General features: G+C 41.1%; 1 protein-coding gene across 1 annotated transcript; it reads right to left on the bottom strand.

Moving 5' to 3' along the window:
• Nucleotides 1-109: 109 nt before the first annotated feature.
• LOC135092688 (uncharacterized) lies at nucleotides 110-19,185 on the bottom strand. Its single transcript, XM_063991311.1, has 9 exons — nucleotides 18,996-19,185; nucleotides 13,545-13,688; nucleotides 10,585-10,744; nucleotides 9,959-10,106; nucleotides 8,389-8,536; nucleotides 7,502-7,646; nucleotides 6,872-7,050; nucleotides 6,212-6,363; nucleotides 110-5,585 (listed from the first exon to the last, which is right to left on the bottom strand). Exons 1-9 carry the CDS (start codon nucleotides 19,104-19,106, stop codon nucleotides 4,886-4,888), a joined length of 1,887 nt encoding a protein of 628 aa, XP_063847381.1. The 5' UTR covers nucleotides 19,107-19,185; the 3' UTR covers nucleotides 110-4,885.
• Nucleotides 19,186-24,065: the final 4,880 nt, after the last annotated feature.

Raw genomic sequence — 24,065 nt, forward strand, 5'->3', positions numbered from 1 at the left:
ATAGGAAGTTGAGGGAAATGATAATGATGATAAACAACACTTAACAACAGCAGTCATCACTCCACCAGCTTTCTCTAAAAGTATAGGAATGAAAACAAACATACTTCAACAGTTTGTCCAAAATACATTATATTTATTAACATGGGAACAGGACACAGTACAGCTTCCCTCTCTCTCTCTCTCTCTCTCTCTCTCTCTCTCTCTCTCTCTCTCTCTCTCTCTCTCTCATTCTTTCACACGGAAGTCATCATAAGCGTTTGTTAAATCTTGCCCAGACTAATGCTTACTAGGCTGCCTCTGATAAGTAGCAGTTAAAAATATTGTCATATATTTAATTCACAACGAATTGGGCTGATGTTTAAAAATAAAGGAAGAAAAGAGGAAAAATCGCAAGTAAATATGTACTGTAATATCTGGAATGAAATAAAATATAAGAATAAGAAAGCTGTATTAGATCATTAAAAGGTTCTGATGTACTGTAATACATGTACTGAAATATAAAGTATGATACAAAAATAGGAATTACTCCAAATGTAAAATAGGAAGAAATGTGTAATATATTGATAAATACTAAAACTAAGAATAAAAAAAACTATTAGAATACTGTAAATTAAAATTCATGAGCACACTGCTTGCCTGGGAAACATGCAATGGTCCACAGAGAAGAATGAAGGTGAATTTGTATCTTGGTAATAATAGAAAGTTGCCTGCGAGAAAAACCATAACGGTGGATACGACTGCACCAAAATTATCATAACCGGACATGAAATGGGGACACCTCAAACTGAATCAGAGATGTAGAAGAAATACATTGCACTTGATAGATATGTATACAAGAAAGGGACTCAAGAGATTGCACATGGCCAGTGAATAATGCTGAATAAATAGATGTTCAAGATTAAACTGAATAACAACAAAAATTGCACTTGTACTTGAAAATGAAAATGATTGAAAGATAAAATGAGCATAAAAAATTATACAAAAATTGAGGTAAACTAAATTAAGCACAACCACTAAAATTTGCACAAGTAAATAAAAAAAAAAGCTTGATTATTTTTTATCAACTTTGGGAGACAAAAATTTTGAGGAAAGAAAATATTTGTTTATCCATCACCACTACTCAGAACTTAACAAAATAACAAAATTCACCAAAAATATTCACTATTACTTTTGAATGAATGATAAAGTAGTGCTAAATTAGATAAGAGAGCTGAACAGTCACACTCACACACACACACACACACACACGCCAGTCACACGGTAAATTATCAGTATTGCATTTAGAGCTTCATCTTCCGAGCAAAATATACCCATATAGAATTAATAAAAATATATATATACTATTGATATTATAAATAGCATCACTACGGCTATGATCACCATATGTAACACCACCAAACCTTAGTAGAGGAACAACATTCTTTCTCTTTCTTTCTCTTTCTCTCTCTCTCTCAGCAGCACTCAACAATGGCCTGGAACACTGGAAAACTCTCTACCTGATAAAGCTTTCTCTAACCTGAACAACAAGAACATGAGGCGAGGAAAGATCAAGGGCAGTATTCACAAACGCTTTGGTGTCCCATCTCGACTGCCTTCAACAGCCTCCAGTGCTTTCATGATGCTGGTGATATGTTGAGAGAGTCTAGTGGAAGTTATTTTAGGTTTTCAAGATGCCGGTGATATGTTAAGATGGTGTAGTGGAAGTTACTGGAGTTTTCATGATGCTGGGGGTTGCTTTACAGGGAGTAGTGGAAGTTATTGAGGTTTTAAGGGTGTTTTCTTGATTTCAGTAAAAGTTTAAGAGTCTCTTGGAGAAGTTATTGATATTCTCAGGAGAATCTAGTGGAAGTTATTACATTTTTTTATAATTCTAGCAGTAGTTTTACAAAGTTTAGTGGAAGTTTTCATGGTTTTCAAGATTATAATGAGAGATTAAATATTGTGTCATCAGTGGAAAGAAACCCCCATGAGAAAAAGGCTAACTATCAGTGGCCTTTGAACACAGTCGTTATGAGAGAGCAAAGTGTCTCAGAGTACAAGCCCCAGCAGAGCGTGCATAAATGTTAGCACCAGAGAAGCTGACAAGTGGCAAAACAGAAACAGGGTGGAATGTGATGTACCTGTTTTGAACCATCCAAAATGCTGCAAGGGGAGGTGGAGGGAAAGTAAAAACATGCGTACATCGAACAAACCGAGGAAGAAAATCATTACTGTACATATGATTAAAACTGTATAGAGATTATTACTTTTATTATTAGTAGTATTAGATGTTAGTGTAATGAAATGGCAAAATTGAGCTTAAGAATTATGACCAATACCAATTCTTTTTTTTTGGAGAGGAATGTGATTTGCATTATTATCAGTATTATTACTATTATTACTATTATTATTATCATTTTGCTTTGTAACCTTGGTAGAAGAGTCTGAAGAGCTGAGGAAATGTAAAAACTTTCTACTCTTTTGGAAATGTGAGAAGGAATGTTGGGAAGAACGTGTGTGTGTGTGTGTGTGTGTGTGTGTGTGTGTGTGTGTGTGTGTGTGTGTGTGTGTGTGTGTGTGTGTGTGTGTGTGTGTGTGTGTGTGTGTGTGTGTGTGTGTTCCGCTAGCACCAAGGGACCAGAGCCAGCTGTTGGGGAATCAATAGTAAAACTCTTCAATGCAAACACAGACACGCCACAAAATAATCCGAATAAAAAAATACTGTAATCGATCTGTTTCCCCAAAAAAAGCTTCAAAGACTTAACATGAACCAGCCCTTATATACCCCATTAAAAATATATATACATGTATAGTATAAACTCCTACTATATAGCTGTAGAAATACCTTACAATACACCACAACCACAACCAGCTGTATTTGCTTTCTCTCGCTCTCTCTCTAATATAGAGAAACAAATTTTTATCTTCTCTTTCCAAAGCAGCTGCAGCGACTGGCTTGCTAACACCCCAAGCATTGATGAGGAGAGGGTACAGTTGCCCCGAGCAGTGATGTCGCAAAGTACAGTGAATTCCATGGGTTAAATTAAGTAAGACTTCATATATGGCCATGTCTCTTGGTTATTCTTGTTCTCTTCCTCCTGTTTCTTCTCCAGAACAGCAACGTGAACAGGTTTTCTTCTAATCTTTTATCTATTTTACTTATTTATTTACTTTTATACCCAAGCCTGTCTCCCTGACACAAAAAAGGACTAATGAACCACTTTTACATTGTCTCTTATTCCTGTGGCATCTGAGTATGAACCAATTATTTACAGCAAGTTTAAGGTACAGTTTCAAAATGGAGTTTCATATTTTTCAGTGCCTGTGCTTTGTTTTCACTCGATAAGATCATCTACAGCCAATTAAGCAAAAACTGTCGTGCTGTTGTGTGTTTGGTGTCAGTGTCAAGTGATGCATGCTGACCTCTGTAAACATCCATGACTGGCGATGTGGAGATATGTAGTTGCCTGATATTGATTATTTAGTTTGAAATGCTGCAGGGAATATAACTGGCTTCTGTGGGTTGAAGCAGTCGTCATTGAGAGTGTTAATCCTCAGCTGGCTGTCTCTCGTACACAGAGACACCACACAACACAACAGAACCAAAGTGAACCGCCTCATTCAGTGCAAAATTTTAAAAATTTTGCACAAAAATCACAAACTGAACTTTCAACAGAATTTCACGGATTGTCAGCCACACACTGAGGCAACACTTGAGAAAAACCAGCATGCACTGCCTCATTCTGTGTAAATTTTAAAACGTTCCTTTTATAAATCAAATCTCCCATGGAAATTTCACTATGAGTATAGATAGATGTGGTGCAGCTAGCTTGGGTAATGAGAGAACCAGCCTTGAGGTACAGGGCATAAGGTACAGTATATAACCCCCTGTACACCGTAAGAGGCAGATGACAACCAGCCTTGAGGTACAGGGCATAAGGTACAGTATAAAACCCCCTGTACACCGTAAGAGGCAGATGACAACCAGCCTTGAGGTACAGGGCATAAGGTACAGTATATAACCCCCTGTACACTGTAAGAGGCAGATGACAACCAGCCTTGAGGTACAGGGCATAAGGTACAGTATATAACCCCCTGTACACCGTAAGAGGCAGATGACAACCAGCCTTGAGGTACAGGGCATAAGGTACAGTATATTGCCTGTATACTGTAAGATGCAACTAAAACAGCATAGAGGGTCAGGAACCAGTCTGAGATATTGCCACTCCCACAAGAAGCAGAATGAGAAATACACATTACAGAGTACACTATAGCACATGTGGCAGTCCTGTATAATGAACTGCCTTTATATAATGATCTGGGAAGACTGAGGGGAGAGAGAGCACCAGGAATCTGCAAGGAGGAGCAATCACCACTTGCCACCACTACCTCACCACCAACGACAATGCCACTACCAGCCTCCCTCACGACACCATTATACAACAGCTGCGTCATCCCCACCCTCATCATTACAACGTTCATTTCATCACCACTTATCCAACGTCTGATTAGATTTATGTTTGTATAACCTTCTGCTCTCTGTGTGTGTGTGTGTGTGTGTGTGTGTGTGTGTGTGTGTTATTGTGGCACCTTTGGATATTATGACATATAAGGTTTTTGATGAACACACACACACACACACACACACACACACACACACACACACACACACCTGCCCATCACCTCCCTCTGCCCCCATTCCTGCCTTGATAGGATGCCTGGGTACCCTGCTGGCCAACCTGCCCTGCCCTGCCCTGCCCACACCCTCATCCCTGCAACGGGTGCTGGGCCCGCCCCGCCCCGCTGCCCCATGCCAGGCTGTACAAAACTGTCCCATTCTTGCACCAAAAATGTAACAATATATTACAGCCTATGTACACTGTAATGGCCTAGGGGGGGGCAGCTCTCAGGTTGGGGGCACCCGGGCAGTGACAGGAGGGAGGGGGGAGGCTGCCATCACCTTGGGCACCGCCACACCAGCACTGTGGTTCACACTGGATGCAGGGCCATCAGGCGGCACACCTTGGGATCCACTGCTGCTGGATGATGCACTGACAGGCACAGTGCCACTTAGTACAGCACTCTGTGGCGACTCAGTTCGTGACACCACCTTGCTGAGTGAAGCACTGCCAGGCACGTCACCGCTGGAGGGAACAGCCTCGGGCAGGGCAGCGCTGGCCAGGGCACTGGGCTTTCCCACTGGCACTGCCTTCCCTGATATGGACTGTGAACCAATAGCACTTGGCACCTCAGCCCTGGCACCCAGAGATGGCGGTACCGCACTGGATGGTGCTGTGGTGGGATAGGGGCCAGCACTCACAGCCTTGCTGGGCCCCTGCCCCAACTGTCCCTCCAACCCATATTTCTTGACAGCCTCAGAGATATTAGCCAGGATGGGGGTGGTGGTGTGGGACACGGCAAGGTGTGGGGGGACTGTCTGGTGATGGGCAGAGGCATTCTTGTGGGAGGAGAACTCATCCACGGCCAGCAGGGGGTCGTGTGCCTGGCTCATGCGGTCGAAGGCGTCCCACAGGCCCACCACAGAGCCCAGCACACCCAGGGTTATCAGCAGCAGGTCAAAGTAGCGCTGCCGTCGTGTCAGCCGTCTGCCAGGGTGTTATGGGGGGGGGGGCATTAGCAGGATGTGGGGACAGTGGGAAATGGAGAAATGCAGCAGGGAGGTGTACTTTTAGCTGTATATAGAGTACACAAGGCATAGTACAGGGTGTAGGCTGAGTAAAAAGTACATTACACATAAATCATTGAATGGGAAAAGGAGTGGGAGTATTAATCAAAGAGAAATGAAAGGTTTATAAAGGTGAGAAGGATGATACAGACATTAAGATCATAACAATAACACAAATATTAATATTATCCACTTTTATCAATTTTAGTCATTGATCACCCAGCCAATAAATTAGTCAATCAAGTTGCCAGGCAGCCATCATCAGTCAGTCAGTCATGCCATCCCACTCAGTCAGTGTACCAGGTAGTGAGTCAATGAACTAATTGCCCAGTCAGTCAGTCAATCAGTCAGTCAGCCATCCAGCCAGTCAGTTGGTGAAGCAGTGAACCACAAACCCAGCCAACCAGTCAGTCAGTCAGTCAGTCAGTCAGTCAGTCAGTCAGTCACCCACCCACCCACCCAGCCAACCAGCCTACCAGCTCATCAGTCAGTCAGTCAATCGTCCACCAACCCAGCCAGTTAGTCAGTCAGTCCCAGCTCACTTACTGCCTGAAGATGGAGAGGTGGAAGGCAGCAGGCAGGATGAAGGCCAGCAGGGTACAGCAGGTGGCACCGATCAGACTCATCAGCACGGCAAAGTTTGGCACAGCACTCACCACAAGCCCAGTCATCGCCACCAGCACCAGTCGCACCACGTTCTGTAGGGCACCAGTGATGGAATACTTAGTATGTGTCTGGGAGGTTAACTAGATGTGTGCCCAGTTTAATATTTGACATGGTTAAGTTGAGGCACTGACGAGACTGGTTATTACATGTCTAAGTAGTGGAAAGATTAGTATACGACTTCATCTTAGCCCCAAACTTTTATCTTCCTTCTTTCTCTCTCTTCTTTTCCCACTGCTTATCTTTTTTATGCTAATCATCTACTCTCTTCCTTTCCCTACCACCTACCAATCTTCAACTGTTCTCTCTACCATTCCTTCCCTCCTGCCTCCCGTCAACCCCTACCCTTCCTTAAACTTTCATCTTCTCTCTCTCTCTTCTTTTCCCACTGCTCATCTTTCTTACACTAATCATCTACTCTCTTCCTTTCCCCATCATCCCTTACCCTTCCTCTCTTCCTTTTCCTATCCCTTATCAATACTGGACCATTTTACTTTCTATTCCTTCCCCTCTGCTTCCTACCAACGCCTACCCCTTCCTTACCCCCCTGTGAGGTGCAGACGTGAAGCCGAGAGACTTGTCCAGTAGGTGGGTGACTGGGAACAGCATCATAGGGTAGGTGAAGAACAGTGACACACCCAGGCAAATCTTGACCACTGCAGCAAAGTCGATGATGGAGCCTTGGCCGTGGGGAAGGTTGAGGGTGATGATGTCCATGGTGTCTGGGGGATGAGGGGTTGTGATGAGGGGAAGTGGGAGATAGAAGGCTAAGAGTAAAGAAAAAAGTAAAGAAAGGTTGACTCAGAGTAAATAAGATAGTGAGGAATATAGGAAATAACAGAAAATGAGGAATAAAAAGTAAACAAAGTAAATGAAACAGTAAGAAGCATAGAAGAGAATGAAAGGCAGGGAATAAAGAAAAGTAAACACATATAGACTTAGCATAAACAAGACTATGAGGTTAAGTTAGGATAGGTTAAGTTAGGTTAGGTTAGGTTAGTTAGGTTAGGTTAGGTTAGGTTAGGTCAGGTTAAGTTAGGTTAGGTTAGGTCAGGTTAAGTTAGGTTAGGTTAGGTCAGGTTAGGTTACGTTAGATTAGGTTAAGTTAGGTTAATTTAGGTTAAAGAGTGATGAATAAATGAATAAATAAAAAGCACACAAAGGCAGACTCACGTGGGCCGAAGGAGGCATAACCCGACACCCCAAAGCAGATATAGAGAGTGGTGAGGCCGCCCATGGTGCACACGAAGATGGACCGAAACTTGTCCCTCATGTGTTCTGCCATCGACTCCTCCAGCGACAGAATCATTCCTGCGCCCTGCCGAGGATCAGAAGGTCACATCAAGGGGTAAGGTCACTACTCAGAGGGTGAGATCATTACTTAGAGGATCACGTCAAAGATCAAGTCGCTACTCAGAGGGTTACGTTGAGGGATCATGTCACTATTCAGAGGGTCATATCAAGGGGTCAAGTTACTATTCAGAGGGTCATGTCACTACTTAATCAGGGCTCTATTCTGAAACATTTCCGCAGTGCACCTCGACTACTTTCCAAAGACTCTAGTTGAAGCGACATGGGTTTTCAAATGTGTTTTTTAAGGTTCTAGTGACAGATTAACATCTTTTCTACATTACTAATAGAAGAAACACTCTTGAGAACCTAGCTAACCACCTCTAAGGCCTTTGACAACAGTTATGGTGAGGGAGCAAAGCATTTTTAAGGATGTTTTTATGATTCTAGTGACAGATTAACACCATTTATACATTGTTGATGGAAGAAACTCTTGAGAACCCAGCTCATCATCTCTGTGGCCTTTGAAAACAGTCATGGTGAGAGAGCAGAGCATTTCTGAATACGTGTCAAGGCTACAATCATCTACGTTTTATATTGGTACAGTCCAGAAGTAAATATGCTTTTATATATTTAACCTTGTCTGTATAGGAGAGAATTTGACATCATCAATCTTGTCTGTATAGGAAATTTACCATCAGAGTGTGTGTACAGTAGTTGAGTGACCAGATGACCATAGGTGAAACACACACACACACACACAAACACACCTCATAGCAGTAGATGGCCACAGCAAAGAAGAATGGGAAGCCCTTGATGGAGAACTCCTTGGGGGTGAAGGGCACTTCCTCTGAGTGGGAGAAGTCGAACCAAAAGACCACAGTGAGGGCCAGAACATTGGAGAACTGCGCAAACAAGCTGTGGGGTGGGAGAGGGGCGTTAGTGATGGGAGAGTGAGAGGGACAGAGGAAGAGAGGGAAAGAAAAGATTAGCAGAGATGAGGAAAAGGAAGAGTGAGTCAGGGAATGAAAAGTCAAAAAGAAAAAGGAAAGGGGGTGTGGAAGGGAAGGGAGAGTGAGTGTGAATGAGTCAAGGAAAGGAAAGGCAGTTAGTGATGGGAGGGAGAGGGAGGTGTCAGGAAAGGAAATAAAGTGAAAGCAAGAGGAAGAGAGGAGATAAATGAGAGTGAGAGTGAGTGAGAGAGAAAGAGAGAAAGTACACCGTGAATGAAGAATAGAGATGGAAAGAGATAAACAAACAATAAAAAAATAGAGCGCCAAAAGACTTCTGATAAATCCTTCGTACTTTAGACAGAGAGAAAGAAAAAAAATGAAAGAAAAAAAGAAAAACACAAAAACAGGAAGTAAAGAAAAAAAAAGCTTATAAAGTATATACAAGTAAAACATAACTCCACACATCTTATATGAACAAAAATAAATAAATAAATAAATAAATAAACAAATAAAAAAACAGATTAATAACATAGACAGGAAAAGCAAAACACAAAAAAGACCACAATCTTAAAAAAAAAAAGGGTATATATATTATTTATTTTGAAGCCTTCCAAAAGTGAGTTTATTTCTAAATCTTTCATTAAAACTTCTTAATTAGTATAATTATTCATGAGAGAGAGAAATTCTACATCCCACAAGTGTGCATGAGAGTGCGCATGTAAGAGGAGAGAGAGAGAGAGAGAGAGAGAGAGAGAGAGAGGAGAGAGAGAGAGAGAGAGAGAGAGAGAGAGGAGAGAGAGAGAGAGAGAGAGAGAGAGAGAGAGAGAGAGAGAGAGAGAGAGAGAGAGAGAGAGAGAGAGAGAGAGAGAGAGAGAGAGAGAGAGAGAGAGAGTGTCCATCTCTTTGTAATCCTGGCATTCATTCCTAATATAATTTTCCCATCAGTTCGTCCTCTCTTTGATGCCTATGTAATCTCACACTGTCCCTTATGTAATTCTAGCACCAATTCCTCCTCTCTATGTCTATGTAATTGTGCAATATGCCTTATTGATTTCCTTTTTTTTGCCCTGAACCAGAAAATAAATAAATAAATAATAAAAATAAGATGAAAAAAAAAAAAAAAACTATCTGAAGATGGCCAGTATGTAATTGTACCTTAAGATGGACAGTATGTAATCATATGTAACTGCACCTGAAGACACACAGTATATAATCATAAATAATCATACCTGAAGTGGCCAGTATGTAATCAAATGTAATCAAACCTGAAGATAACCAGTATGTAATTGCATATAATCATACCTGAAAATTACACAAGAAAATAAGGGAAGCTGCAAGGCCTACACGTGGCAGTTCCCGTAAAGTATGTAATTGTATGTAATCGTACCTGAAGATGGCCAGCTTGTTGAGGTGGCGCAGCAGGGTGAGAAAGTAGAGGGGAGGCAGCAGGAACAGGAGCCACAGCTGCTGCGACACACCTGACACGTATGTATTGAGGTTCTTGCACAGGTAGATCAAGTAACCACAGCAGAACCCTGGGAGGAGGGGAAGGGGGAGGGAGTAGTGGTGATGGTGGTGGTGGTGGTGGTTGTAGAAAATTTATAACTTATAGTAAGTAATTGTAGTAACAGTATGATTTGTAGTACTAGCAAATAACAAGTTGTAGTAGTAGTAGTAGTAGTAGTAGTAGTAGTAGTAATAGTACAAAGAAGAAGAAGAAGAAGAAGAAGAAGAAGAAGAAGAAGAAGAAGAAGAAGAAGAAGAAGAAGAAGAAGAAGAAGAAGAAGAAGAAGAAGAAGAAGAAGAAGAAGAAGAAGAAGAAGAAGAAGAAGAACAACAACAACAACAACAACAACAACAACAACAACAAAAGAAAAGAAAAAAGAGGAAGAAGCGGAATGAGAAAAAAGAAAAACAAGATAAAGAAGAAAAAGCAAGAAAAGAAAAAGATAAAACAAGGGAAAGGACAAAGAAAACATCACCACCACCACCACTACACACACACACACTCACCAAGCTGCGACACAACAATGGCAATATCCACCAGCCTCTTGCCGCCCGGCCCCAGCGCGTACAACCCCACGTCCCCATAGGTGAGGTCTGTGGAGGGGATGGGAGGGTGCCTCTCGTCATCATCCTCATCGTCTGTGGAGTCGGGTGGGATGAGGGGGACCTGTGGGGGCAGATGATAGGGTCAGGTGGGGTGTGGGTTAGGATGGAGGAGGAGGAGGAGGAGGAGTCTGTATGGGAAGTAGCATTAAGTGGCCCCTTTTTTGTTCATAATTTTTGTTTCCCTCTAACATGAAAAAAAAAAAAGTGTATGTGTGTTTGGGTGGAGAAATGTAAATGTGTGTGTGTGTGTGTGTGTGTGGTGTGTGTGTGTGTGTGTGTGTGTGTGTGTGTGTGTGTGTGTGTGTGTGTGTGTGTGTGTGTGTGTGTGTACCTTACTCTATCTTCATCATTTAAATGCATCATTACCATCATCTCCCTTCAAAAGCTGATCAATACCTCTAGTTAATTTATATAAGTGGATACAAGACTTTCTGTAAACCATGAGATATTACAGCATTCATGTAGCTCAAATGGAACACCTGCTGGGGGCTCAGGTGTGGGGGGAGACTGAAGAACACTGGAGATTTTTTTTTTTCTATGTAGGAGAGATGCCAGCCATGGGCAACAAATATCTAATAAAAAAAAAAAAAAGAGCCCCCCAAGATGCAGGTCTCGAATAGGGTCCGAAGTGGTCAAAAATTGAAACCTCCCTCTTGAAGGAGTTCAAGTCATAGGAAGGTGGAAATACAGAAACAGGAAGGGAGTTCCAGAGTTGACCAGAGTAAATGAATGACTGGGAATACTGGTTAACTCTTGCATTACAGATGTGGACAGAATAGGGGTGAGAGAAAGAAGAATGGGGTGTATGGGACATGACAAGGATGAACAGAGGAGTGTGTCACAGGCATAGTCTGGCATAAGCTGTCCACCCCATCAAGGAAAATACAGAGGGTCCTTGAGCTATGAAAGTTTCGTTCTTATGCCATGTAGTACATAGATTTTCGCCGTATGTCAGAATTAGCCTAAGTGAGCACCTGCAGATATCACCTGTGCTAATGCTACAGTGGTGTTAAATCATAATTTAGGGCATAAAAGCGTAACTACTGTACCTGTAAATAAACACTGGAAGACGTAGAGTGAATAAAAAATAATGAAAAAGTCAGTAAGAAATAAAAAATAATAATAATAAACAGATAAATATATATACTGCACCTGTAAATAAACACTGAAAGATACAGAGTAAATAAAAATAATGAAATGAGTCAGCAACGGTTAAAAAAATGATAATAAAAAGACAAATATATAGTCAGGAAAGACTAATCATGGATAAACACTGACAGCATCATGACCATCAAATGCTGAGTTGAGACCATCACAAACTGAAGCCTCGCTGCAAAGATCCGAACCCTCACACTTCAATACATAACCTTATAACACTAACTACACAAAATCTTCACCATAACCCACAGGAAAGATAAAGGATTACACACACAGGTTATTCAGTATCTAAGAGATGACTGCTGAGTGAAATGTATCATAGGAGTTTTTAAGGAACTGTGTGTTATAATCATTGAGAAAGGCAAGGGAAATGATGATGAAGATGATGATGATAGTGAGCAATTCAATTCCTACAGTACTGCATCACCCAAGATAAGATAACAGGTGTGATAAGCAAGATTCTGTTAGCTTTCATTCTTACTCACGTTCTCTGTAAACAACATTTTTGCCTTCTCTTGTGAAAGTGTGTGTGAACTGACATGTGTTGGAGTTTGGGATTTTGTTTGTGATTTTGTACGAATGAGTGAAATGAGCTTGCTGTGTGTGTGTGTGTGTGTGTGTGTGTGTGTGTGTGTGTGTGTGTGTGTGTGTGTGTGTGTGTGTGTGTGTGAATTATGTGATTATAGTATAAAGAAGCTCCCTAATATCAATAATTACTCCATTTGAAATTTTGTTATCTTGTTTATTTCATCAGAGGATATTATACATTATTTTGTATTTAGCTATCTTATATTATGTATTTTATTACCTATGTATTATGTATTAACTATTTTGTATTACGTATTTTGCTGATACATCATTTTTAGTTCTCTTTTTATCAATAACCTGTGTGTGTGTGTGTGTGTGTGTGTGTGTGTGTGTGTGTGTTTTATATAGGCCAGTTACAGTTATGTCTTCTTTGTTTAACCAGAAATATACAACTGCTACTATGAATAAATGTTTTAAATAATTACTCTAGTTATATAATACACAATTTAACCTACATTCCTGTGGTTGTCTGTATCTAAATCCACTTCTTACCAGTGTGCCCTTCCCTCCCTCTCATCACCCTCCTTTCTGTACCATTGCTCAACACTTCCTTATCTCTCCTTCCTTCAACACACACTTGCCTTCCACTTGCACATATGTACCATACATACTTCACAGCCAGTCATATCTGTTTTTGTCTGGGTAACCCAACAAAACACTTTCATTTTCGTTCACTGTTCCTCAGCTGAGAGTAGCCGAGAGTGTGCTGAGGCAAGACTGAGGGAGGAAGTGTAGATGTGTGAGATGGGTTATTGAAGCATAAAGAAGATTATTACGTTAGAGAAGGCAGTGGAAAGATATATATGCGAGAAATGTGTTATTCCAGTATAGTAAGGAAGATTATTGGGAGATTAAAGGACAAGACTGTGGGAAGTAGCATTGAAGTGACAGATGGGTCATTCTAGCAATCGGGAAAAAGATCATTAGCTTACAAGAGATCTTACAACTGAGGAAAAAGAAGAATAGGAGTGAGACTTTATTCTAGCATGGGAAAATAAGAATAGCAGCAAGACATTCATTACTCTAGCAAGGGAAAAAAAAATTGAAGTATCTCTGATTAAAAAAAAAAAAAAAAGATAAATAAAATGAAAAACACCTATTCTACCACCACCTACCTTAGTTTCCATAATAATAGACCGGCCACCAGCCCTGCCGCCAGAGGAGAGGATGGCATACTTGCAGTCCACCAGCATGAGCATTGCCGAGACACTGAGGTACCCCACCAGCGCCATGATGATCGCCCCCTCCATGATGCCAGACTGTGGGAGGACAGGGCATGAGGGGCTGCATGAGGGCTGTGAGAGGGTGTCAGATAGCATAGGCAAGACTGAAGATCTTGTGGGGCCTCTAGGGAAGATATAAGGTGCTGTAAAGTTTGTAGGAGGTTGTAATATAGTGTAAGGGAGATAAAAGATAGTGTAGGAAGGGTGAGGATGGTGAAATGAAGGATGAGAGAGAGAGAGAGAGAGAGAGAGAGAGAGAGAGAGAGAGAGAGAGAGAGAGAGAGAGAGAGAGAGAGAGAGAGAGAGAGAGAGAAGGATAGACACAAACAGAGGTGAATTAATGTATAGAGAAGGTAAAAATATATGAGATAGAGAGAGGTGATTAAGAAAGGATAAGGTGAATGACAGATAAGAGACAAACATGGACAGAAAGGGAGAGACAAAGAATTATGTGGAATAAAAGAAGAGAAAAAAAAAACACACTGAGATATAGATGGATAGAAAAAGGGTGAGGTAGAATAAAAAGATGAGAGAGAGAGAGAGAGAGAGAGAGAGAGAGAGAGAGAGAGAGAGAGAGAGAGAGAGAGAGAGAGAGAGAGAGAGAGAGAGAGAGAGAGAGAGAGAGAGAGAGAGAGAGAGATGGAATGATACATGAGAGACATACGTACAGAGAGAAAACAGAGGAACAGACAGAGACAGAGATAAACAGATAGACAGACAAACAGACAGACAGACAGATAGATAGATAGAGAAGGTTAGAGACAGACACATGAACAAAGAAAAAGACAGACACAGATTAAATAAACACAAAAAGACAGACAAAAGACAAGCAGAGGATGAGAAACGAAAACACACAGGAAGGGAACGAAACAAGATACTACAAAACAGGATGCAAAAATGAAAAAGATTAATTGGAAAGAGCTTGGAAATACAAAATACGAGAAGGGATGAATAATTATACATACTGAAAAGTGAACAGATTAAGATAAATAAATGTAGACTGAAGGATATGTAAAAATTAATAAAAAATAAATAAAGCAAAAGTAGTAAATAACATTGTATAAGTAAAATAAACAAGGAAAAATAAACAAAATAATAAAATACTACATAAAAAATAAATAAACATGTACATACAATAAACAACAAAGAAATAAAAAAACAACAACAAGAAAGAAAAGCACAAACACTCTCTTACACACACACACACACACACACCATAAGGAAGTTGTGAAAACAAAGAAAAAGTCAGACATCCGTTGCTGAGAGAATCACCAAGGAAATCCCCAAAGAAGAACGTCATTAAGCCACATTATGTAAGACAGGAGGAGGAGGAGAAGGAGGGGGAGAAGGAGGAGGAGGAGGTCTAAACAGCAACAGAACTTAAGGTCCTTACTAGATGGCTTGGGTAACTATTCTATGCTATTAAAGGGAGAGACACAAGAAGAAGAAGAAGAAAGAAGAGGAGGAGGAGGGGAAAAGAGAGAGAATATATTGGAAAAGTAGTCAAGTTTAAGAAGGCAGAGTTGGAAGATGAAGGAGGAAAACGAGAAAAGAAGAGGAGAACTTGAGAAAATATTGAAGGGACCACTTGAAGAAGAGGAGGAGGAGGAGGAGGAGGAGGAGGAGGAGGAGGAGGAGGAGGAGGAGGAGGAGGAGGAGGAGGAGGAGGAGGAGGGAAAAAATGGAGGTTAAGTTGAAAAGTATGTAAGATGACACAGTAGAAAGGAGGAGGAGGAGGAGGAGGAGGAGGAGGAGGAGGAGGAGGAGGAGGAGGAGGAGGAGGAGGAGGAGGAGGAGGAGGAGGAGGAGGAGGAGGAGGAGGAGAAGGAGGAGGAGGAGATAAAAATGGAAAACATATTGGAGAAGTATTTAGGTAGCAAGCATTCAAGGGTGAAGAGGAAGAGGAAGAAGAAGAGGAGGAGGAGGAGGAGGAGAGAAGAGGAGAGGATATGAAGGGAAATATTTAAGAAGGAATAAAAACCAAAGTAATAGTAGTAGTAGTAGTACTAGTAGTAGAAATGAGACAGAACCTCACATCTTTTGCCCATACTCAGAAACACTCTCACTCTCTCTCTCTCTCTCTCTCTCTCTCTCACCATGACTATTTCCAAAGGCCACAGAGACAATTAGCCAGGTCCTCAAGAGTGTTTCTCCTGTTAATAATCCAGAAACCTTATTAATCTGCCACAAGAAACATTACACCACCCTTGGAAACCTGTGTAACTTCAACTAGAGCCTTTTGAAAGTGGAAATACAAGTAAGTGGTTCAGAATACAGCCCCCAACCCCGCCTTATCTTATCTACCCCTAAACTTTACATCCTGTCCCACCAAACCTTAATGATAATTCTAACAGTAATTATTCCCAAAAGTCCTGCCATGTTACACTATCCGAGGCTGTTAGTTGTCATCCTTGTTCACTGTTATTCATCTTTTTCTGTGTTCTTTAACCTAACCCAATCTAAACATAGCTTGACTTACCCCTAACTTAACCAAACCTAATGTGACCTAATTTCTGACAACCCTGAAAACAACTCTCTTTTCCCCATTAAACCTTACACCCTAAATTCACACACACACACACACACACACACACACACACACACACACACACACACACACACACACACACACACACACACACACACTCAGCCTTATTCCGAAAACCCAATATTTTTTCTGGCATTCCACTCCCCTTAATTCACACTACTTTCTCTCTCTCTCTCTCTCTCTCTCTCTCTCTCTCTCTTTCATGGACTCTTCATTCAATCCCCTGTCTCCAATCCCACTACTTCTGCACAGGTGAGGCCCCAAGGTGGTCAGCTGTGAAATTTACAACTTAGTTTAGTGAGGTAACACTTGCCAGGCCAGATGTATACCACATCTGTGTCAAGTTTATTGAGAAGGATTGCACAGGTGTGGGAGTGTGAGCTAGAAAGGGGGGGAGAGAGAGAGAGAGAGAGAGAGAGAGAGAGAGAGAGAGAGAGAGAGAGAGAGAGAGAGAGAGAGAGAGAGAGAGAGAGAGAGAGAGAGAGAGAGAGAGAGAGAGAGCGCAATCTGACATAAAAGACTTAAAAGTAGGCATAAATTTATCAAACCGCAGCACTCAACTCTCAAAATATAGGTTAGGCAAGTCACGGAAACTCAGAAATATTATAAAGTTTTCTACATCAGGTCTTTGAATGTTTAGTTAAAAGTACAAAGAATCTAGGAAACTAAGTGATAAGATTTTCTGTCTTAAGATTTACTGTTAGAATGTCAGTTTAATGAGCACAGAAATAAAAGCAAGGGATATTTTATGCTTTCTATATTTTGCTCATAAAGATTTTGTATAAATTTTTGGCGTTACTTGTAGTTTATTGCAGTGAAACGTTTAAGAAGTCTGTGAGTAAACTGTTGACTCACCTCCACCACTAAGAGATAAAAAAAATGACAAACAGAAGATATGGTAATTATAACCATCTCCCCCCACATGCACACACCAACACCAACCTTGTCCCTTCCACTATATAATTCACATCCTACAGCTAAATTTATCCCATCAACCAGCCATTACCGAGCCCATAATAGCCACTGTACCCCTGTGAGTTGTAATTAAACAGTATGGGAGGTCAAATATACGTGATGGAAATTAACCCAAATTGCCAAAAGTAATTGCTGTTTTTCACACACACATGCAATTGATATGGGATGCAAATTAACCAAAATTGATGGACGTAATCATTTCTCACACTCACACTCAAGTTAATTTTCAGGTTGATTTCTGTACAATTTCCAAGCAAATGGGAGATAATTACACGTCATTCCATCATTAAGTACGAACATTACTAGTCAGGGGGCTTTTAATTTGCTGTTATGATATGCTGCATCTGTAATTAAGAGAAGAGCTGAGGAGTGAAGGTTTAAATACGATTGCTATGAGTGAGGAGGAGTGATGGGACACCTGAGATGAAGAAGTAAAGGTGTGTGAGTGTAGTATATGACATGTATTGCATCTGTGGTTAGCTCGGAGATGAGAGAATGCTGCTGGGTGAGGGGTAAATGTGGTTGCTTTAAATCCTTGGAGTGTGAAGTGACGGGACACCTGAGCGGGAGGAGCACAGGTGTGTGAGTGTAGTATATGACATGTATTGCATCTGTGGTTACCTCTGAGATGCGAGAATGCTGCTGGGTGAAGGTTAAATATGGTTCCTTTGAGTCCCTGAAGTGTGAGAGCATGTAGAAGTGACAGGACATCTGAGCAGAAGAAGCACAGGTGTGTGAGTGTAATATATGACTTGTATTGCATCTGTGATTAGGTTGGATATAAGAGGAGCTGGAGAGGGAAGGTTGTGAGGTTGCTTTAAGTATTTCAAGTGTGAGAAGTTTTCAAATTACTGTGTCTCATTCTTAGACTTTCCATGAATGTCCCAGATTTGTCCTAAAATGGCTTCTCTCACCGGGTTCCTTAGCTTGCTGGTGATAGAGAAGGATAAAAAGAAAATAGGCTGCATACTAGGATTTTTCTGAATGGCATTTTTCTCCTTAAACTTTTGACGGTTCCTAAATTTGGCTTCCCACACCCTGACATCACTTTCCCACAAAGTCCCCAAAGAGCAGTGGCAAGATTGACCGCAGAATACCCTGACACAAACACAAGCAGGATGAAAAGATTAAAGTTATTTCAATACTCCTCAAATACAAGCAGAATGAATACATTAATAGTATACAAGAGCTGTGAGACATACGCATTAATCAAGACAGTCCAGGTGAGCACTTGCAATATGGCCACAAGTGATGCCAGCACACCTGTCCCTCTCAAGCATTTTGGTAATCTATTTGTGGCCATACTAATGACTTAAGAGATGTATACAACTAAGGTATACACAGGTACAAGCCAGAGGCAACACCTGCGGTACAACCTGAGGAGACACACACACATACACACACACAGGAAGAAAAATATAAGGAAGTTGAAAAAAAATACCAAGCAGTCCAGATTTGAAGGATATCATGAGAGAAAGAGAAAAATAAGATTAGCAACACTACAGGAGACGAGAAAGAAAGTTGATAACAATGTATAAACTAAAAAGAAGAAAAAAAAAAAGGCAAGGAAAAAGGTAGACAGATAAGATTTAGTCATAAATGGAAGGAAGGCGAGAGACGTAGTTGAGGACACAAACAGATCAAGCTGTGTGTTCTGGTGATATCAAGCAACATACACGCAATTACAAACTACCTATGACCAGAATGAAGCCATTAGTGAACCATACTCAGTAAATGTCACGCAGAACACCAGCATCAACACCACAAACACCTGTAATAACACACGCAACACACTCACACACACACATAAACACACCCACCTCTTTGTAAGCGAAGGGCAGACCTAACATTCCCGCGCCTATAAAGGACACGAAGATGTTAGCCACCATTTTCACGGGGCTGGTGATCCCCGGGGCGACGTGGTGACCCATGGTGAGGTACTGACACTCGCACAGCCAGCCTCACGTCACCCGCCACCCAGCCATTACACACACCACGCCTGCCAACCCTGCCGAGCCAAACCTTAGCCCAGACCGAGACCAAGATTTCCCATCCAGACCCAGACTAAGATTTGAGCTTGATCTTGGTATTCTCTAGGTATTGGCAACCCCTGTAGGGGAATAAAACGGCAAACAGAAAATAAATAGTATATATCACACAACTAGTTCACATTTATAACACGACTTATTCTCTCCAGGAACGCCTTCACTGCCTCTGTCATCCCTTCATTCGTCTCTCCCACCCAAGTCCCAGAATCATCTATTCTCTTCTTGCTTTCTTACTCTTTCATTCCGCTTACTTCCTAACGCAGTCGGAATCGCTTGCCTCATCTTTCTTTTATCTCTCCACGATCGAGACAGATATGACTCATTCGCTCCCTAAGAACTAAGAATGATTGTGGTAATAAAGGAGATAACATGGTTCGCCAAGTGTGGGGGGGGGGGGGATCAGACAGCATCTTTTAGTTCCCTTTTTCTTTTGTTTCCATGATCTATAGAAGTTATAATCATAAAGGCCTTATACGCCAAGTAATTTCTAGGAACTATGTTAAAATTAAGACAAGATCAAGATTTTTAATAACATTTTGACAGGTAAAAGATCTCAAGAAAAAAATAATGAAATAGTTTGAAAAAATAATACGGATATAGAAAAAAACAAATAAAAAAAAAAAAAAAGAAAACATATAACAAACCCTTTCCAGTGAGTCACCCATCACTCCCTCTTTCTAACACTAGTACCAACCCTCCCGACACAGTCACTGCTCTAAATTCAAAGGACACAGTAGTAATGAAATAAGATAAAACAGGAATAATACAAAATACACAGTCAAACTCTCAATCCCTCTCACTGGCTGTCCAATACCTACCCTCCGAGAGAGAGAGAGAGAGAGAGAGAGAGAGAGAGAGAGAGAGAGAGAGTAATTATATAACCTTCATGTAGATATCCTTGAAAGACAACCACTCTTTCTCTCTCACACTTTCAGGTTTATTAACACATTCAAGACCTGTTTATTTAAGTCTACGTCGGGTATTTTATTTATTTATTATTTTCCTACTGGTGATGCGGAATCTTTGTTTATTTATCACTGTAATCAGAATATACAACCCTGAAAACCTAGAGAATTTTCAATAAAACCTATTAAACTATCACTAGCATCATGAAAAACACCCCTTGGAAAACTAACATCACAAAAACATCCTTGAAAATCATTAAAAAAAAAAAAAATTATCGCTAGAACTTCATAAAATAACACCAGCACCATGAAAACCCTTACAACGTTCACTAGACTCTTTAAAAGCAGCAAAAACAAGACAAAGACGTAAAAAAAAAAATGCAGGTCTTGAGGCTGTCTTGTGACTGGCGTGTGGCGTGCATCCCTCTGTAATCCCTGCGGCTCCATCACTTCTGCAGGATAAATAAGATAGAGTCACTCCTTAAAGACAGTGATAGGCAGCAGTCAGTCAAAGAGACGCTGTTAAGTCCCTCATTGCATGGTAAAACACACACAGGCCCGGCGTTCCTGTAATACACGTGTTTAGCTTGCCATATTCTGAACCACTTCCGCGCCCCACCTCCACTGTTTTCAAAAGGCTCTATTTGATGGTTGCACGGGTTTTTAAAGAGGGTTTTATAGTTCTAGTGACAGATTAATAAGATTTTCACATTATTCGCTGGAAAAACACCCTTGAGAACCTGAATAATTGTCTCTAAGTGTTTTTAAATATGGGCATATGAGTTTTTTTTTTTTTTTCGTGAAGTTTATATGGAAGAATTATGTGACAATATTCATGTGGCATTTGAAACGTTTTGTACACACACGCATGCTGACATACACACTGACACTCAATGCAGTACAATACAAGTAAGCAGTTAACTTTAATTTATTGATTTTTTTTATTTGATTGTTATTTATTTATCATTTTGTAGTGATTTCGAGCTACAAAGTCATGGAGTCTGTGCGTTCTTTTTTCTACTCCTCTTATTCCTCTCCCTTCCTCTTCCCTTCCGCCTCCTCCTCCTTCTTCTCCCCTTCTCTATCCTACTCCTCTACTACCTCCTCTTCCTCCTCTCCCTTCCTTTTCCTTCTTACTTCTTCACACTATGAGAATATTCACGAAAAAAAAAAAAAATACATAGAGTGTGTGTGTGTGTGTGTGTGTGTGTGTGGGTAGTGTGCGAGGATTATAGTTCTTAAGGGAGACGAGGGGGCAAATGAAGGGAGTGACAGCTCACACACACACACACACACACACACACCTGTTAATAATGTAGAAGTCTTGGTAATCTGTTGATAAAACCATAAAAAAAATAAATAAAAAATAATAAATAGATAAATAAATAAAATAAAACACTTAAAAAAAAAACTCATGTAACTTCAACGATATCCTTTTGAATGTAGGTGTGGCACGGAAGTGTTTCAGAATGATGTTCGTATACGTGTATTGCCTGATTTCATCTATTATCAAGTTTACTTAAAAAAAAAAAAAAAAAAAAAGTCAATGTGCAGCATTTTTTTTTGTAGTTACCCATAAAAACGAATAATTTTCTGTATCAAACACGCAAAGAAAAAAGAGGGGGACTGAGGCATCATCAAAATGGACACGTGTTTCCTGCACACATGCGTATATGACAACACTGTCATTGCTTCAGGTGACTTCCCAGGTTACCATCTTCCCGCCGGCGTCAATTTCAGCCAAGACTCGTATATTCAACTGCAACACTGGAGCTATTTTGCTTCGTCCCGCTGTTGTCTGTGTTAACGCTAGCATCCTCCATCTCCCTTCCCTCCCTCCACCACTACCCTCTTCTCCCTCCCTTCCCCCACCTACTCCTCCTCCCCTACCACCCCTACATCCCCAACCCTCCCCTACCCAACACCACAATAACATAATAGGGAGAAGGAGAGAGAGGAGAGGATAAGCAGAAGGGAACAAGGTAGGGAAGAGGCAAAGAGTTGAATGCTGTAGGGAGGAGAGAGGTATCAGAAGAAGTAGTAGCCTAAATACTAGTTTAAAAGTAATACGGGGAGGAGGGGGAGGTAGTGCATGTGGTGGAGGTCTCTCTCTCTCTCTCTCTCTCTCTCTGAAGCAATTCCAAACATACATTACAAATTCATAAGAGTAATAACAACAACAACAATGAGACAAGCAATAAGATGGACCTTTTTACATATGTACTCGTACATATACATTCTTACGTACATGCAAATAAGCACACTTGAATATTTCATTGTACAAAGTTATACAATTCCAGTAACATTCGCAAAAATTTATAAACACACACACACACACACACACACACACACACACACACATTTCCTCTCCATGTTGCAATATTAAAATTTCATTCTCTCTCAGACACGAAAATAACACAAATAAATAAATAAATGCATAACACAATATAACATAATACAGTTTCTTCCATTAGCACCATGAGGGAAAACTGAAGTAAATAGAAATCACATACTTGTTTAATGCAGCAACACCTCTCCTCCTCCTCCTCTTCCTCCTCCTCCCGCCTACCTCTCGCTATTACACGGGCGGATACAAGCCTCAGATGATACTCAAGACAGAACGGCCTGAGTACAGATAGTGAGGTGACGTTTGATTAATGAAGTATTGGGCAGGGTCATCTACTGTATAATGTATTGCGTGTGTGTTTATGTGATAGCTAATTCTCTCTCTCTCTCTCTCTTCTATATTATAAGTGTGTGTGTGTGTGTGTGTGTGTGTCAATGACGTATGATCTCGTGTGTATTTCTGGCCAATGTAGAGGCAGCGTGTCACGGTGCCTGAGAGGCGGGAAGTGTTTGAAGTACAAGACGGCGGCCAGTTTGAAGCAAGCTGTCACAGTGACTGGGTGGGGTTGTGAATATCATTACTGGAATTACTGGAAGAAGAAAGGAGATATAAAGGAGGTGGAAGACGAAGAAAAAGGAAAGAATGGAGAAGAAGAAAACAAGGAAATATTAAGAAGACAATATTTAGCTTCATTTCCACTGTTTTCCAGGGATTTTTGAGATGCGTGTGTGTGTGTGTGTGTGTGTGTGAGTCTCTACCCCAAGACAGGTCACCCTCCCCCCAGTTCCTCCCCCACCCTGCTCTTCCCTGCCCCTCCCTACCCTCTGCCTGGACCTTCCTCTCTCATCCTTACCTCTCCTTGCTTCCTCTCCTCTGCCTGTGGTGTGTGGTGTGTGTGTGTGTGTGTGTGTGTGTGTGTTGGAATATTGTAATGTAACCATACTCATAATCGAACCCAACCCTGCTACTACTACTACTACTACTACTACTACTACTACTACTACTACTATTTACTATTACTACTACTACTACTGTTGTTTGCATTGTGAACAGAAAATCAGATGTATATGACTACTGTTTACCTGTGTACCTTATTAATTCACCTCTCATCTTTCCCCCCAGCGCCTCCTCCGGCCCTCTGTCAGGTAGAGAGGGGCGCTGCGTCCCTGCAGCTGCCCCTGACTGGCCAGCTGACGCCCCTTGATACCTACAGGGCCGTGGTGAGGCAGGCGAGGACTTCAGGTAAACTGCTGCCTTGTTTACACTTTGATAAGTTCTCATTACTGTCTGATTTCTGGTTTCTACAACTTGTGAGCAAAGTTTGTATTGTTCAGTGGCTCAAAAACTCAATTCCTCCTCCCATCAGCTGGACACAACTTTCCAGACAACCAATCCCTCTTCTTTAGTGACATTCAGCTGTCCCCCCTCTTGTACAATAAACATCCTCATTTTGTCCCTTTAGTTATCATCTTTAACCTAACCTAATCTAACTGCAAACTTCACCTCTCGTCTCTTGCCCAAACATATGTGACGTTGTGAATCATCGCCAGATTTTGTCATCCGCCTCTTCTGAAAGAGAGAGAGAGAGAG

This window comes from Scylla paramamosain, chromosome 40, assembly GCF_035594125.1.
Source record: "Scylla paramamosain isolate STU-SP2022 chromosome 40, ASM3559412v1, whole genome shotgun sequence".
Lineage (NCBI taxonomy): Eukaryota > Metazoa > Arthropoda > Malacostraca > Decapoda > Portunidae > Scylla > Scylla paramamosain.

What these genes read in the sequence shown, in the direction of transcription:
- LOC135092688 (XM_063991311.1), bottom strand. Translation starts at nt 19,106, where the DNA reads ATGGGTCACCACGTCGCCCCGGGGATCACCAGCCCCGTGAAAATGGTG. An exon ending in TTATGCCTCCTTCGGCCCAC is followed by an intron (nt 7,051 to 7,501) that starts GTGAGTCTGCCT and finishes CTCATCCCCCAG; the next exon opens with ACACCATGGACATCATCACC. An exon ending in CACCTCTCCATCTTCAGGCA is followed by an intron (nt 5,586 to 6,211) that starts GTAAGTGAGCTG and finishes ACACCCTGGCAG; the next exon opens with ACGGCTGACACGACGGCAGC.